We start from the raw sequence: 17,778 nt of genomic DNA on the forward strand, positions 1-17,778 counted from the left end.
TGATTTAAGTGAAGTACCAAGAGGGAGCAGGCGGTACCAGAAACATATATTTCCTAAGTAGAAATATAAAGTGATAACTTTTTAAACATCTAGAAAAGTTGTGATTGCTACTACGATTTGTGTGCAATGTATTATGTTTGTAACTGTTTATCATTCTATATGCAGATAATTAAAATGGACAGTGAATGAGAGAATACAAATTAGTGACTGACACTAGCTTAGTGTGTGCATAACCCTGGGTTCGGCCTTCAGCAGGCATAAGAGGGGTCCGTTTAAATAATGAGACAGGAAAAGAAGAACAGATTCATCAGCAATGTTCCGGATAAACAGCAGCCTACTGAGCAGTAAGTACAAGAAAGCTAAGGGGTGCTAGCAATGAAGATTTCTCACTTACGTTAAAGAAGAGGTGATCAAAATAAATAACCATTATTATTATTCTCCCATCTCTGAAAGCTTCTGGTAATAATTATCTTAAACAAATGGGTGGGATGAAGAGCAGAATCAATACTGATTACATTCCCTTTGCAGCATTTTAAAATTATATGTAAGCAACTCTGGCCATAATATTTCCTATAATTTATTAATTCTTTGAATATTTCATATATGCAAACAATCTATAATATGATCATACTCAGTCCCCACTTCTCTCTCACCTACAGATTTACCTATGACTGGTTGGGTTTCTTGGTTGTTTTTGGAGACTTGACGTTTTAATTTACATTACTATATAGGGACACTTCCCCTTAAATTCTCTCTCTCTCTCTCTCTCTCTCTCTCTCTCTCTCTCTCTCTCTCTCTCTCTCTCTCTCTCTCTCTCTCCTCCCTCTCCCTATCTCTCTCCTCTTTCACTCTTTCACTCTCTCGAACCTTCTTCCCTTTCTCCTCCTCTCTCTCTCCTATTCTTATGCTCAAGCATATAAGTAAAGCAAACCCCTGAAATGTGTGATCTTCCAGGAGCCACATCTTAAAAGACACAACACAGCTCAGCAGCAGTCACATCATGTCCAGACACTTTGTTTCTCTCCAGTTCTCTCCTCTGCCATATCCTACAAACTTTGTTATAAATGCCGTTAGAGCCAAAATTCAAAACTACCCTATAACTTAAATTTTAACTTACCCCAAACAACGTATTATTTCAAATAGTGGCTTAGTTTCTTTTTATGTTTTGTTAGACATAAAAGCTACATTAATTTTTTGAGACAATCATGATTTTTCCACCAGGAATTTGAAGATTGCTGTATGCTCAATATCTGGATTATATAACATTTGTTTTAGAACTAAGGTTATGATAGGATGTTTGTGTTCCTTACCATATTCAAAATAGTTATTTACATTTAACATTTTGAAATATGCTATAACCCTTATCATTGTAAAACTTGCAGCTTGTTTATTAAGCACCAAGCTAACCTAGTTTCTGTAAAAAACAAAATTCATTTATTTACATCCATTTATTTAAAGACCAGCAATCAAGCTTGTCCGTACTAATTCAAAGTATATTGGAGAGTTTATGGCAATCAAATAGAAATAAGAACACACAAAATAAATCACAAATGGTTGCTTTAAACATGAATCAAAATATTTTTTAAATATCTGCAATTAACATTATAGTTATCAACAATATCATTCTCAATTGGAAAACGTGTTTTTCAAACAATATGTGCAAATTCAGTATTTAAAACAATGACTTTCCACCTAAAAATCATTTTTATATTTTCTTCACAAGATTGGCATTTATTGGTTCCACTTTTAATATACTTCAATTCACTTCTCCATCCAAGGCATAGCATAAAATTTATAAAAGAACTAGAAACAATAACTATACAGTCTAATATAATAACATTGTCTAGTTGGTGTAGAATAGTTAGTCATTTCTTTTCCTTTAGACATCATGAACCAACAATAATTTCCAACATATGAGCCTATCATGTTATTGTCACTTTTGATATTATTGAAATAAGCAGAATAGAGCAGATACCCACAAAATGTGTGGAGACAGACAGACAAATCCTGTGATGGCTTTTGGTGCATACAAGACTGACCTGCTACTCCAATCTTTTATGTCCTGCATTTTGCCCCACCCTTGATTCCAAACTCATGATGTGTAGCTTTCCATATAGATACATGGATTTGTCTGAACAGATTAGGTATATTCCAAATTTTTGTTGCACTAGAGGAGAGTAACAGAGCTGTTGGCTGTAACATTATGTAACATCAAAGTGATGCAGTGATTATTCTAGAAACTTCAGAAAGCTTAGTTAGGTCTCTATTTTCCCACACTACTGTGACTGAGCACCCAGTCGCACGTCTGTGTTTCACAAAGCAAATAGGGTAGTTACTTTACTTTTTTAAACATTCCATACATCTTAGCAGATGAGAAACAGGCAAATAAATATCATTAATATAAAGCGTCAAAAGAATCTGACAAAGGATTCACTAGCCATCAACGAGGTACAGACTGGTGATTCTGAAGAGAACTCAAAATGGAACTGGCTTGAATCTATTGCCTTTTTATTAAGGAGAACCTAACACCTTCATTGTTGGTCCTCAATTACATTAATGGTGGAATAATAAATTAATAGTGTGAACCTGTATTTTCAGCTCTTCTTTACTTATCTGTTGAAAAGTAAAAAGGGCTGTGAGTAAGGGAGATGCCAAAGTTACTCAGAAAATACATAACTAACACTTTTCTAAAAGTGATGAGAAAATATAATCATTACTTCTGGAATACTGACTCACTTGTAACAAATTCATCTGGGCATTCATTTTACCACTCAATACCTCTAATTGTATTATCAAGTTTGACAAGGAAAGTGAACCTTATCTTACATGGAATAAATGTCATGTATTGTACCATGAAACTGTTAATTATTTTCAAGTCTATTTTTTCCTGAATTCAATCCTTTGACTCTCTAGACTGCCTTTCATTTATATAAATATAATTTAATTAATTAAAAAGGAAATATTGGGGATCTATAATGTACTTGATTCTTCAAAGTGTTGAGACATCCTAATCTTAGGTTAGAAAGATGTACTAAAGAAAACGGTTTTCAACATTCTCAGGTGTAATACACTAAGGGATGAATGCAGTTCAACTTAATTTTAGGAGCTCTGATTTGATGGTTACTCACATTTAATTGAAATCTACACTGTATTTGAAGTAATTCCTGTGGGTGATTTTGTTAGTGTCTTTATCACTAAGTAGCACTTGTTCTTCCTGGGTGTCTGAGTTCTATAAAAGATACTAATAGAACATTGTGGGTTTTCACTTTTCTTAGCAAGTCATCATCAAAGACATCACTAAAGGAAGTAATAATAAAAGTTTGCTGTATGTGTGGCCAAGTTCATCCCTTCAGGTTTAATGACTGTATGTTCAAGAAGTCCTGCAAAGAATGGTAGCCTTCTACAGAGCTGAAAACTGAGAAACTAGAGAGCAGCTTCTCGGTGTCCATACACAGCCACAGGACAGAAGCACAGTCCCAAGGGTGCATGGGCATCAGGGTTGTGGGTTCCAGGAATTCGCTGTGTTTGATTTTTAATTTTCACAAAAGAAACCCTTCTTTACTCTTCACTAAGATGCTAATCCTTGACTTACTGCTTTCTAAGAGAGAAACCTTACGATTTTATGAACGTCTCCCACGAAGAACTGAAAGTATTTCCGTTCTTGGTAATGCTTGAATTAAGGTCTTTAACCCCCAAACCATCTCTCTGTATATAAAATATTAATGACCTGTAAACTAACAGGTACATCACTGTAAAAGAATGAATTAAACTGTAACTCTTTGAAAGACCTGAGATGTTATAAAGCAATCTTCACGATAATTCACATAAATAAAAAGAAGAGTGAAATTCAACATTTCACAAAGTATAAAAGGCATTTCACAGAAGAAGATAACGTGAGTCAAAATGTGACATAATGCAAAATGTATTAAGAAAAACTAATAAATCTCTCTTGGTGTGTCTGTGTCTATCTTTGTCTATGTCTCTCTGTATCTCTGACTCTCTTTTTGTCTCTGTCTCTCTGTCTCTCTCTGTACACACACACACACACACACACACACACACACACACACACAGAGAGAGAGAGAGAGAGAGAGAGAGAGATCTAAACATACTACTTTCCTTGCCAATGTCTCACATACAAATGAAGTGTCATTATACAAACTATTTCTGTGTTCTCTGGATTACTGCAAATGAACAGCCCCATTAAACACATGTAATTGACAACAAATAGCAGACACAAATCTCTTGATAATTATGTCTTCTTTGTTTCAAATTAGCACCATGAAAGTCTATTTAACAATGTCTTTAAACAGATTGACCAAATTCTCCCCATTATGCAATCTTATTTTTCATAGTTTAATTACTTTTCGTATTATCCTTAAAAAATTAAGCTAGTTTTGACTGTATTTGTTGAACATGATTGTAACCCTACTATGTGGGAGGCTGAGGCAAGAAGATGCCAAGTTTAAGGCCAAGATATTTGAGAATAATCAATAATTTTAAAAAGATATTCTCACTAGTTACTAAAATTTTGTTTTAGAAATATTTAAATGAATTTCCATTTAAATATTTAATTATATAAAATTTAAAATATGTCTGTCTATTTAATAGCCAGATTGTTGTTCTCTCTGTGTGTGTGTGTAAATTTTAAATAAACAGAAATGCCTCATTAGTGTTGACACACACACTGCTCCTTGATCTGAAATAAGCCCACTGACATTTATCAAGCGGATGCAAAATGCCTGCACCTGACAAGCTCCTGCTGCCGCAGTCTAGCAATATGTGTCAGCTGTTTCCTAAGCTATGATACCTCCCAAACCGTTTCGGTCACTATTTCATCTTCTGTGTTCAAAGATGTTTTTTTCCCTCCCATCCCTGCATATAAAATACCTCAGTGTTGTGCTTTGACAAAGAGATATACTCCCTGCCTCTTTACCTGATTTTCCCTACACACAGTAAATCATTCCCATAATATATCAGAATTAATCTGTCAATAAGAATTCAATCATTTGTAAACAGCTCTATGCCAATACAGATGATCCACGTTGGAAAAGGGAAAACTGAAGCTAACATCAAACCAAAGTAAAGGTTGAGGAAGAGAAAGAGGGAGGAGATTCGAAAGAAAATTTTTACAGCTCTGCCTAGTGACCTAGTTCCAGTGCCTGAGATGTGTCCCATTACTCTTCATGGCCTATGTTCTTGAACTTTGCATATGGCATTTGAAATATACATCAGAGAGTATCTCCATTGATCTGGAGATCTTAATATCAAGCCGATGACCCTACTCACACTTTAGTAATGAAACCTATATAATCAGGTGCTTGACTTTCTCACTGCAGCAACTGGGCTGATGTTAGAGGGATTCGAGTGAAGCTAAATGAGAAACAAAATACTTACGAGGCTTAGTCGGTCACAAAAATCTAATGGGTTAACACAGCCTTTTCTAACCCAAACTTCAGTGTTAAACATGGAAATGAATAATTTAGTCTATGTTCTTTTATGGGGATGGAGAATTGTAAAAGACACGCATATATTTTTTTAAGCCATAGATGTTATATACATCTACTTGTTATGTGTCTATCAGTAAAATGGGAATGTTTAGAAAACTAGACTAAAATACTTATGATGCAAGGATATCATCTGAGAATTACTGATATTAATTAGAGGAATTTAGAGGGACACAATCAGAGCTTCAGAAGGACACAACAATAGTAAACGGCAAGCATACCTTTCCCCTCGTGTAAAATTATTTCCAAACGTTTGCCATTCAATATAATACCTCAAAGAATTATCAATATAGTAAAAATACAGACCAAAATTGCTACAAAATAACTTAAAAATAAATTTATGCACAGAAGAAAGCAAAAGAGCATATATACAATGTAATCACAATACATGCACACACACACACACACACACAGACACACACACATGTGTACACACAATGAAAATAGAGTAATTAGCCCCACATAAGAAACTATGCCCCTCATTTCAATATGTTCTCTGAAGAATACAAATTTTTAATTCTGGACATTTCATTTGATTTTTTTTTTCGCTAAAAGAATGAAAGCAAAAATTATTTTGCATGATATTTTAGCAGACTAGCACTGGAGAGTGAAGGATAGAAGAAAATGTGTATTTTCTTCAAAGCTGGTAAATATCATTTCAAAAAGACTTTAATGTATGTAAAATTTTAAATCGTGATTATTTTTGAAATATCATCATTGAGCTCAAAAGTTCATTTTCTAGTTTCATGGATGGGCACAATGTTATAACAGGTTTGATAATTATTAAGCTCACTTGAGAAAAATCTCAGAAATTTTGACTAAAAATTGCCATTAAGGGAGTTTTATTCTTCCAATAGGATCCATAGAATCTTCGGTAGACTCCAGTATTTTTATTTAGAAAGGAGAAGAGAGTGGAATAGTTCACTCAGAGACTAGTAAATCCAAGCCAGCATTTGAGTCTAATGCAAGATTTAAAGATAAGAAGTAAGAATAGCAGTTCCTCACTTCACTTTAGCTTTTACCCTGTGGTTGAATGTGCTCTGTGGTTAACTATGTGGTTGACTTTCCTTATAGTGTCTGGATCATGGGAATAATTAGCAAACAGCTTCTCCTTTCCCTACACTTTTAAAGAATGCACATAGTCTGAAATTTTTGAAGGAATATTTCCTAGATGTTGAGAGTCTGAGAGCTCCTGGATCACCATCTAGTTGTCACAGTGTCACAGTACAGTAACCAGCCCCATACAGACTTGCTATGAAACAAAACATCCTCCAGACTGAACCAGCAAGGTATCAAATGCATATGCATGCTGTAGTTTCATGTCATGGTTTTTATTTACATACTAGGTTTCAGTCCAAAATACAATTATTCTAGCCAATTACCATCTAATGTCTGTTCTGCGTTCTGCAATTTTCTTGAAATTTCTTTAATAAGGACAAAATTTTCAGTACAAATAACCCAACAATAAATTACCTATTCTTATATAAATGAGTCATTTCTTTTAATTCTTCTAACGCTTCAGCTGAATATAGGAATATTTAAAAGGGCAACAAGTGCTCTTCCTGGCTCACACTTGTTTCCTTCACATCATGATTTTTTATAACATGATTCAAGTTAGTTCTTCAGAATCTTGTATATTACACTGAATAATTGGAGTTTTGGTATATTTCTCAAAAAATAAACACTATATGTGATGTGCTGGGAAATCATTTACTGTGTAATTCTATAATTAAAACCATAGATGCACATGCATGTCCCAAACGCTCAGGATTCCTTCGATCTACAGTATACCAAAGGCTATCAAGCATTAAATAATTTGATGAGCACACATATACACTTTCATTAATTTAGTACTAAAATTCAGGGATCGAAAAGACACCTCAGAACTAATATTTGGCAAAAATTAAGGCTTAAAATCTGATTCACAGAGACACATATACACACATGTGTGCATGTAAAAATAATTTTAGAATTCTCTCTTTAAATAGATTTTTATAGTTCATGAAATTCCTAAATGTGTTTGTGATCAAGTTTGCAAAAATATGTAGAGATTTCTAATTAAAAATAAACTCTTAAACAGTCTGTGTCTTAATGTATTTACTGAATGTTATTCCAAACATTAATTCTTTTAAGTTATATTTAATTTACATTTTTATTTCTCCAAATAAATTCATTTCTGAAGTCTTGGAAGATATTCAGTGTGTGCAGCACTTTGATGAAGCACAGTCTTTTCTCCAACATCCCCATCTGGTGGCTCAGAGAAAAAAATAAAATCTTAATTGCTGTTTTATATAATTTAAAAATTTTTTATAGTTTAACTACCATTATAAAATTAAAATATAAAAATCTTAAATTACTATTAGCAAGACACATGCTTATTCATCACATTAATCTATTCAAATAAATAGAAACAGATTCATATGAGCCAATTTAATATTTTTAATCTCCAAATCCTAAGAGATCAAATACTCATATATATATATATATATATATATATATATATATATATATATATATATATATATAACTTATTTAGAAAATTCCACTTGAAGTGTTTTTCTAATTAGTGCCATATTTAGTTTTACTAAATCATTTATAGTACATAGTGCTTAATATTTTTTTCTAAAATCCCCTCTTGGTTTTGTTAGCTAACCTTACAGTGTGTATAGTAACACAAATATCAATTTATTATTTTCTCAAAAAATTGATATTTTTCTTTTACGCTGATGAATTACTCATCGGGAACAACTAGAGTCCTTTCCATACTCATACTAAACTACTCAGACAAGATCTCTGTTCCTGCTTCTTATGAAATGTGTAGCATTTCCAAGTTTTTCAAAACCATTAGAAATAGCACTGAAGTAAATGATCGGAAAGCAATTGTGATTTCGAGCATATTTATTTATGCTCTGACAATCTGAAGGTACTAGAGAAATGGTACTGAATAGATGCATGGCTAGATGAATGGATGGGTGGGTGGGTGGATGGGTAAAGTAGGTGGGTGAATGGATTGGTGGATGGTTGGGTAGGTGGATGGGTGGATGGATGGATGGGTTGGTTGGTGGGTGGATGGGTGGGTGGTGGGTGTGTGGGTGGATGGGTGGATAGGTGGGTAGGTGGGTAGGTAGATGAGTAGGTGTGTGTGTGTGTGTGTGGGTGGGTGGATGGGTGGATGGTGGATGGGTGTGTGGGTGGGTGGTATGTGAATGGGTGTGTGGTGGGTGGGTGGGTGGTGGATGGGTGTGTGGGTGGGTGGGAATGTGGATGTGTGTGTGGTGTGTGGTGTGTGGATGTGTGTGTGGTGGGTGGTGGGTGGATGGGAGTGTGGTGGGTGGTAGGTGGATGGGTGTGTGGTGGTGGTGGGTGGATGGGTGTGTGGTGGGTGGTGGGTGGATGTGTGTGTGGTGGTGGTGGGTGGATGGGTGTGTGGTGGTAGTGGGTGGATGGGTGTGTGGTGGTGGTGGGTGGATGGGTGTGTGGTGGTGGTGGGTGGATGGGTGTGTGGTGGTAGTGGGTGGATGGGTGTGTGGTGGTGGTGGGTGGATGGGTGTGTGGTGGTGGTGGGTGGATGGGTGTGTGGTGGGTGGTGGGTGGGTGGATGGATGGATGGGTGGGTGGATAGAAGATTGGACTCTAATGTCCCTCACAGCTTTCAACTTCTGCTAAAATGATAATCTCAGTTTTCTCTCTTCTTTTAACTTGTTTAAACATTCATTTGAAAAATTATCCATAAGGATAGAAAAGGAGGGAGCAAAGGGGCAGTTGGGAGAGGGGAATGACTGGAAAAGAAAAAAAAAATGGCAGAAGAAAAACAGAAAGAAACACTTTGGAAATCTGTCTTTGTCTTCTCTGGTATCCATGGAAACAAATGGAATAAACAGGTACTTTCATCTTCCCGTTGTGACTGAACAAGTGTGGGAGCTGAGTGCAGCAGAGCACATTCTAGATCAGAAGAAAATGACTTCCACTCAGCCGACTTCTTTAGACATTTAACTCTATGTCAGCCTCAATGTTCCTGTGTGGATGCATCCCTCTCAAAGATACAGTTAGATTACTAAGCAGATGTACTCCTCTCTCAAAAATGACATCTTTCAATTCTACATTCTTGTTTTCCTAGCAAATAAATTTAATGTTCTTCTTTTCTGTGCACTAATTAAGATAAGGAATAAGCTAGATCAAAAGCAGCAATTGGTGATTCATATAATTCAAAAAGACAATTTGATCTTGTTTGTCAATGTATGTAATGCTGCTGTTTCCTCTCTAAGGAAACCAATGATCTATTTGCATTGGAGTAAAATCCAGAGCAACTTCCAAATGATGATGTTTACCTTCATGCGTGGGGCCACCGAGGTTTTTATGCAATTAACCTGGAAGTTGTGGCTGCCTGGTTGTGCTTCCCACATATGCCTCTTTCCTCCTATCTCCTTTCTTCCCTTTAAGAGTTAAACTAATTGTGCTATTTCTTTCTTTCTTTCTTTCTTTCTTTCTTTCTTTCTTTCGCTTTTTATGTTGTGTGCTTTTTTTATTTAATTAATTTTTATTGGAATTGTACCATTTCCACTGCCCTTAGCCCCCCTTCCCCGTAAAAATTTTCATTGTCAGTGTTGAAAATTTGAAAGGGACAAAATAAATAAGAAATGTAAATTGACTTTTTACCACCTGCCAGTGTGGACTCTAGAAAATTCTGTTTACAGAGCCTCGTTTATGGAACTGTGTCCTGTTAGCTGTCTGTAGCAATGAGTGAGCCTACAGTTTTGAAGTCGCAAAGTCAAGTTCCTGGCTTCTCCTGGGGCACTTTTTTGCTTGTTTTATTTTGGTTCCTGGTATAGTGCTCTGTGGGTACAGTAGTTTTATCATCTGGGAATATACATTTTAAATTTTTTGCTTCAGTTATTTTCTTTTTTAAAATAGAAAAATCTGTTTTTAAAAAATGAAGACTCGAATGTACTGGTTTTTAGAACTATGGTCAGATAGTTGAAATTCAGTATTTAAAAGAGAACAAAGTTTTCTCTCCATATATACATACTCTCGGCACATATCTGATCTCGTTACAATTTATACCAGAAACAAACCCATTCAGTAATATTGGCTTGGGGATACACACGAAATAAAGCACAATCTCTGAGCCTTAAAGAGCCCTAGTTAGATGGCTCAACACCTGTTGGAACAGAGAAACATCCGTTTAGTTTGGTGGATGTGTTTGTTGCTTTCCCAGTAAGCTCATCTCCTTATTTTTTTTAATCAACAATTAGCTTCTTGATGATTAAATATTTTCAAAATGTCTCAGTATTTCAGAATCTTTGTATAACTGCACTTTGCAGCGCCTTGAGACTCTACACTTCACCTGTACAAACAAATGCAGTCGAGTAAAAATCCAAAACAAGTTGATTGTCAAGCTGTAACTCATGAGGAACAGAAACTTCTTGGTAGCGCAGGAATAGGACAATTACAGACACCTTTCGCATTTATTTAAAGACATTTTTGTGTCTGTTACGTAATAAAAATATTGTATTGGGATATTTTTCTATGATTACACTTTTTCTAAAATTACACTTTAATTTTTATTTATTTGTTTATTTATTTCGATGGGGCATGTGGGGGTCAGGGGACAAATGTCAGGCCTCAGTTCTCTTCTGGTCTCGAAGACCCCAGGAATAATCTCAGGTCCCTCGGGTTGGAAAGAAAGGCTTTTACCTACTAAGCCATCTGCTGTCTCTTCTATAAGGAATTTTTCTCTGCCTTTTTATCTCTGTCTCTTTCTATCTCTAATTCTATTTCCTCCAGCATCTCTAGCTCCTGTCTCTTTCCTCAACGTTAGCATATTAAGAGAACTATCCTTAAAATTTTTCTTCAGAAAAACTAAAATTCTAGTCATGTGAATGATCAGACCATGTTATCGCCCTATGCATTTCTTCATTTATCTGTATGTGAACAGGATTTGCAACCTGATCTGCTAGTGTCCCTGATGTTACAGAGCTAAAGCACAGAATACATGACAGGCTTTGTAGGGGGCCGTGGGTGGGATGGCAACCGGTTGTGTGAACCCTGCCTTGGGCATTTCCTCTGGTGATTTTCCACTCTGTTACTGGGGGACCAAAGTGGGAGGTGAACCACCTGCAAATCTTCCCCCAAATTGTTATCTATGGAATGGAAGCTGAGAACACCAAGGCAGGAAACGTCTGCCAGCCTGGAGGCCGGAAATGGTAGCAGCTGGGAGAGCGCAGGATGCTGCCTCAGCGCGAGGGACCTGGTCGCCAGCCTCAGGCGACCTCGCACTTGCCCAGCAACTGGACACCAGTCATTCTGCCAAAGCCTTGCCAGTGCGTCTCCGGATCCCTATGCAGAAGCCAGGGGCTGATAGTGAAAACTGCAAAGGCTAAAATGGCTGGTCTGCGACTTCTTCAGATTTTAAAACTCAGCCAGATGCAATCGCTTCCGAGTCGTCCTCACCCTCCTGTAGCCTTTGCCTAAGCCTGCGACCATGGAACAAAGCACGCGCGGGCCAGCGAGCACTCGGGCCATCCTCGCCTCCTCTTGGGCGTAGCTTCAGGGAGCAGAGAATGCACCTAGCTTCTGGTCCTCCCTTTCCTCATCCCAGTTCTGCTGGCGACCAGGTTGAGGTTTGTATCTGGTAGGCATCCCCATCAACACCCGCATCCCCCACTTCTCGCATCCTTAGCCCTTCAGAGTCTCCATTCTCTTAGCATCCTTTCCATGTCCGCTCACACCAGCCAGTCAGGCCCTGCGTCAGTCTCGTGCCCGCGCCCCTCGGGTGGGCATTATGTAACAGCCCCGAGCCAAACTCCACAACCATTGCAATAACTTGTTCCGTGCAATAGGAGGATGTGGGGCTTGCAGGACTGCCAGTAGAAGCTGCCCTGCTAGGCTATAGGACTAAGGCATGAGCTCTGTCCAACAGTCTCACAGCGCGCCCTGGGGAACAGCGTGTTCTCTTTTGGTAGAGTGCCAAAAGGCGCGCAAGGGAGGGGGTTGGGAGATCCTCTTTGGAGGCGCCAGAATCAAGCAAGAACCCCCTGGATTAGAAAGACCTGTCCAAGTCCAATCCCTACCCCAGATTCTAGGGTGCATGTACTGGCACACTGTTGAGTGCCTTTTGTCCCCCCTTCACAGCCCGCAGCCATTAGGGGGTCCCAAAGATTACAGCCACCTTCCCTCTGTACCCTCACATGCACGCGCGTGTGCAGTCACTCCCACCCACACATGACAAGCCAGCAAGCAACACACACACACACACACACACACACACACACACACACACACACACACACACGCACACTATTCTTCACCGGCGTTCACAGGCTTGATTTCCCTGTGCAGCACTGGAAAGACTTGAATATTCATTACTTACAAGCATTGGTGACTGCGAAACTGTTGGCTACCTCCAAATTGTCGATATGGGGTGTCAGTCTGAACTCCGAAGTGGAAAACTGAACCATCCCTACCCGAAATGCACTGTATTCTTGATCAGCGCCCCTTGGAAACAGCCCCCCTGCAAAGGATAAACAGCAAGCAAGAGAGCATTGTCAGAGCCCTGGAAAGATAAGAGTGGGGTGCTAGCACCCAAGAGCCCCAGAGTCTCTTATTCATAACTGCTAGAATAAACATAATCGGAGAGTTGGGCAGTAAGGGTCGGACATCCAAAAGGCACCCAACGGGTGTAGGCAAGGAGGAGAGTCTAAAAGACCACATATGCTCTCCTTTTAAATCTCACGCTTTGCGATCATACCCCGGAAAACCTGAGCAAAACCTGAGCACACTAGGAGATGCCTTAAGGCAGAAGTAACCACAGTCCCGGGGTCAGACATGAACAGATCCTTTTCCCCGATTGTGTCAAAAGGCATAGTCATTTATTTTCACTTCAACCTAAAAAAAAATCATGTACATTCTAGGTAGTTTAAATCTGGAATGCAGTCAAGGTATGACATAAGTCTACATGACATGAATTAATTTGCTCACTCTGAACAAAGATTAGCACCAAATCATGCACGATTCAAAGGCATAGCACAAAAAGGTACCTACCTATCTGTATGCTGTTTGAAGAGACACCAAAAATCAGTCCCCATAAAACAGGAGAAAGGAGGACAGAAATATGCATAATCTTTTGCATTTCCAAGAAAAGTAGAGCATCCACAAAATAGCCCTTCGCTTCCCTTTCCTCCTCTTCCTTCTTTGACCGTTTTCCTCAGCAAATTAGATCCTCTGCATTTTGAGGTCGAATTTAGCAAGGAGCTGCTAAAAACACGAAGTGAAGGCAAAAGAATCCTTATTTCCCAGTTCTAGCTGGTGGCGGTTGAAGCCTTGCTTCTTGTCCCAGCTCCTGAAGTCCTGAGGACTGGCTGAATGCAGTTTTTAGCTGAGCTGCCGCTGTGGTCCTGGTGTCTGGGAATATCGGCACCCTCCCATGCACTCACACAATCACCCTCTCTCGAGCTCTCTTCTCTCTCCTCTCTCACACGAGCGCGCACACACATACACACACATATACACACACACACATACACGCGCACACACACACAGGAAAGTCACAGAGAGGGGCAGGCAGTCTCGGGTGCGCGTGCGCGACTCAAGGCAGGCAGCGAGCTCGCGCACCCACCCCTCCCCCGCACAGCGCCCCGCACCCCGCACAGCCCTGGCAGCTTCTGCACGGTGCCGAGGAAGCGCGACTCGGAGCAGTGCAGCCTGGTGCCTCTTAGAGACCTCCAGTCTTGCGCATCCGGTTTTAGCACCGAGGACAGCGCTTTGGTTGGCGCTCTGGGCTGAGGTTTGCAGGGTTTACCAGAGCTGCAGAGATCCTCCAGCCAGATCCAAATGCTGCAAAACTGATTTCCGGTTGCTAAGCCTAGGAAGCCGAACTGCTAATTGCAGTTGGCGGTGGAGCTTTCTTCCGTAGGGCCCTGTTGTTTTACATTAAGTACAACGAATAAGATTTGATTGTCACAAAATCCACTTAGCTATTATCCACACGCTGCCTTCACCTGACCCAGCTAAAAAGCAAACAAAATACTCCATGAAGGGAGGACTCCCCAAAATTGTGAACTTTAGCTTCCTATGATGCAAGCATTAATCCAGGGAAACCCAAAATTCTATCCTTAACTACAAAAGATGCCCCCCGGTGGGGGGGGGGTGTAACAGGATTGAACCTTTGAAGGACTTTGTGTAGAAATCCATCTTTAGAGTATGGCCCCTTGGGTTGTGGTTTAATTTGTCCAAGGCACACTGCCTGTAGATTGCTCTTGTACTACAGTGCAGACTCCCTCCTGGTGTACGGTCATGTAGACCTGACTCTTAGATTTTTTTTTTTTTTTTTTTATGGATTGAAAGAAACCGTAGGTTTCTGGGCAGAAAAAAAAAGGAAAAAAAGAAAAACAGACCAAGGTATTCATAACCTTTCCAGACTCTTAGTTTAGGAACCATATACCTCATTACATTATGGGCCTTAAATTTCCAAAATAATCACTGCCTCAAGGAAGTAGGTTACCTCATTACATCGAGCCTGCTTGAGAATCCGGAATTTAATGAATAGGTTAGAAATGAAAGTTTGTGAGAAGGGCCTTGGTAAAGAGTAGTAATGATTGTATACGCCTGTGAGATTCATGTTCAATATTCTACTTCGTGCCAAGCCGTATTTATATACCTGCTTTGACTGCTCTCCCTGCAGACTCAGAAAAGAGTCACCAAACTGTGTGTTTTGTTTTAAACAGGGGGATGAAAGAAGTCTTCCTTCAAAGATCTGTTGCCAGAAGCCAGGAGATTGAAGCTGACAACATCAAAGGGAGAATTGGCCCAAGGAACATGAGAGCACCTCATGGCTGTGTCTTATGGAGGAAATGTGACTTTAATATCCCACATGGTAGCTTCCTTCTTAACCATCTTAAATCGTACTTTCGTGTTAGTCACAATGGGTCTAAAATTCTCCATTTATTAAAATGAATTTTTAAATATGTATTCCTCATAATAATGAGAAGGAATGAACAAAAGCAAAGTCATACACTTGGCTTCTAAATACCGGAAGCTCGTGATGTCAAATCATGACATCTCTCTCTCTCTCTCTCTCTCTCTCTCTCTCTCTCTCTCTCTGTGTGTGTGTGTGTGTGTGTGTGTGTGTGTGCACGCATGTGCATGTATGTGTGTTCAAAAGGCAAGAATGTAGAACATATATATATATATATATATATATATATATATATATATAAAACCAATAATTTATTTCACCTGAGAATGAAAAATGTGACACTGACTATTAAGTAGGTCCTCTAAATAGAAAAATACAAAGTCTTGTAGAAAATCAATAAGAATAAAATTATAGGCAAAGCGAAAATTATAACTAACCCAACTTGTTACATAAAGATAACCAAACAAATTACACACATTTTCATTTCTACTTCTGATGCGCACCACAAGAGTGGTTGGAAGTTTATAAACTTCAACATCTAAAAGACTCAGGTCAACAGATACAGCAAACAGAATGTCTCCTCAGTAACATTCTTCTTTTTCTTGCTATTCAGTATTTCCCACCAAAGCATCTTCAGTCTCATCCAGAGTGCTTTAAGATGATAGTTAGAGATAAAAGGAAGAAGCTTGATTGTGTAAAAAAAAATGTTTGATACTTAATGTGTCTGGCAAGCAAATTGAAATTTAAAAGAAATAGACTTTTCAAAATCAGCTTTCATTTTAACCTATTTGAAATTCAAGGGCAGATATGAACTCAAAATTGACTGGATTTGATCATACAAAAAGATGAATTTCCTGAATCACAGTGCATTATCTCCAGGGAACATATACAACCTTCCCAAATATTACTTTCTGTTGGTAAATTGTAATTGTACATAAAGTCTATAAAATTTTATCAGGCATTTTTTTTAAAAAAAAATGCAATTGCTACTCTCTGTTCAAAACTTAGGTAAATGTCTGGCTTTCACACAGCTAGAAACATTTCTTACTAAAACATAACGTAATTGCTCTCTTCCACGAAGCTCTTTGATGCACTACAGTAGGTAGCAAATATTCTTTTCACCACAGAATGCTGTCAAATTAAGCACAATGAAGTTAAACTGAATGGAGAAAAATGGTTATACAATAAATACAAAGATATTGATATTTGGTTTTCATGTGCCTAAGGACCACCCTTTAAAGTCACAACACTTTCTGTTTCCTAAATACTTACCTTAAGCTTATCAATGACAAAATCAATTCTGAATATTATAAAAAAGTTGAATAGAACAATAAGTTCTAAGAACCGAGCTGTGTTTTCTGCCCTCTGCTGTCCACTTCTGGAAATGATGTTGCCCTTCAGCATTTGTGCAAATGCAAGTAAATTCACAAAATGAAAATTAGTATTATTTTTCTCATTGATTGTTTCAGTGGTTAGTTGCTGCTGCTGCTATTGCTTTTAGTATGTATTTATATTGAAATGTAATGTATAGGATGATAAGTAAGTGTGACATATAAATTTGCTCCTTGTATCTTAGTCCACCGTTATTTCAATTACAGTTTCTTTTAAGGTAACTTTTCAGAAATTAATAAATTTAAATGCTTGTCAAGTATTCACATTTTTATATTCACATGCTATAATTAAAATAATTTTCATAGAGAAATTTTTCATGTACAGTGAATGGAGTAGTGGTAATTTTGAACAGAGTTGAAACAAATTTCCTAGTCAAAACTTTACTATTGACTCAGGTGTTATAGATCATACTGATAAAGTCTAAGCAATCAGAAGCCATCATAACCCTGAACAGCTTGGGTGCAATTCAGTAAAAGATGGGAGGTGGCCAAAGGAACAGTTTCTACAGACAGAAGAAAGTTCCAGTGTTCTAATCATGAGACCCTATTTCCTAAGGGGGGGAATGAAGTTATCTAAGGATAAAGAGATATAGATTTTGAGATTCTCAATTAAGAAAAGAGTATAGCTAAACATTCAGATTGATATAATATTTGTTCTTAACATTGTTTTGTCAGAATTTTAAATTATTGACTCAGCATATCAAAGGACACATACCCAAAACTGGTATCCATAAGCATTATGTGTATATATAAATCTATGTAGGTGCATGTCTGTTCATACATACTTAAGGTATGAAGTCTTAAAATAGAAAAACATTGTGTTCATTTTACATTTTAAGGATTTGATGGCTTTGATGTCATTGATGTCAATTATGGCATCTATAGATACTAAGTAACTACAGTATTTATCTATTATGGTTGGTGCTGTAAATTATGAGATCAAGATCATGTGATTAGGAAATGACAA

General features: G+C 38.0%; 1 protein-coding gene across 2 annotated transcripts in view; it reads right to left on the reverse strand.

Annotated features, from left to right (window-relative positions):
• The window catches only part of GRIA2 (glutamate ionotropic receptor AMPA type subunit 2), a gene marked incomplete at both ends in the record, with an annotated part of 115,995 nt that extends 102,360 nt beyond the window's left edge, over positions 1-13,635 (reverse strand). For both annotated transcript variants that reach the window (XM_080916524.1, XM_080916525.1), the window contains 2 exons: positions 12,877-13,017; positions 13,548-13,635. In XM_080916524.1, the coding sequence (XP_080772650.1) occupies positions 12,877-13,017; positions 13,548-13,635 (229 nt within the window). The remainder of the gene's footprint in view (positions 1-12,876; positions 13,018-13,547) is intronic.
• Between the last annotated feature and the right edge of the window lie 4,143 nt (positions 13,636-17,778).

Source organism: Micromys minutus (genome assembly GCF_963924665.1).
Source record: "Micromys minutus genome assembly, chromosome: 4".
Taxonomy (NCBI): Eukaryota; Metazoa; Chordata; class Mammalia; order Rodentia; family Muridae; genus Micromys; species Micromys minutus.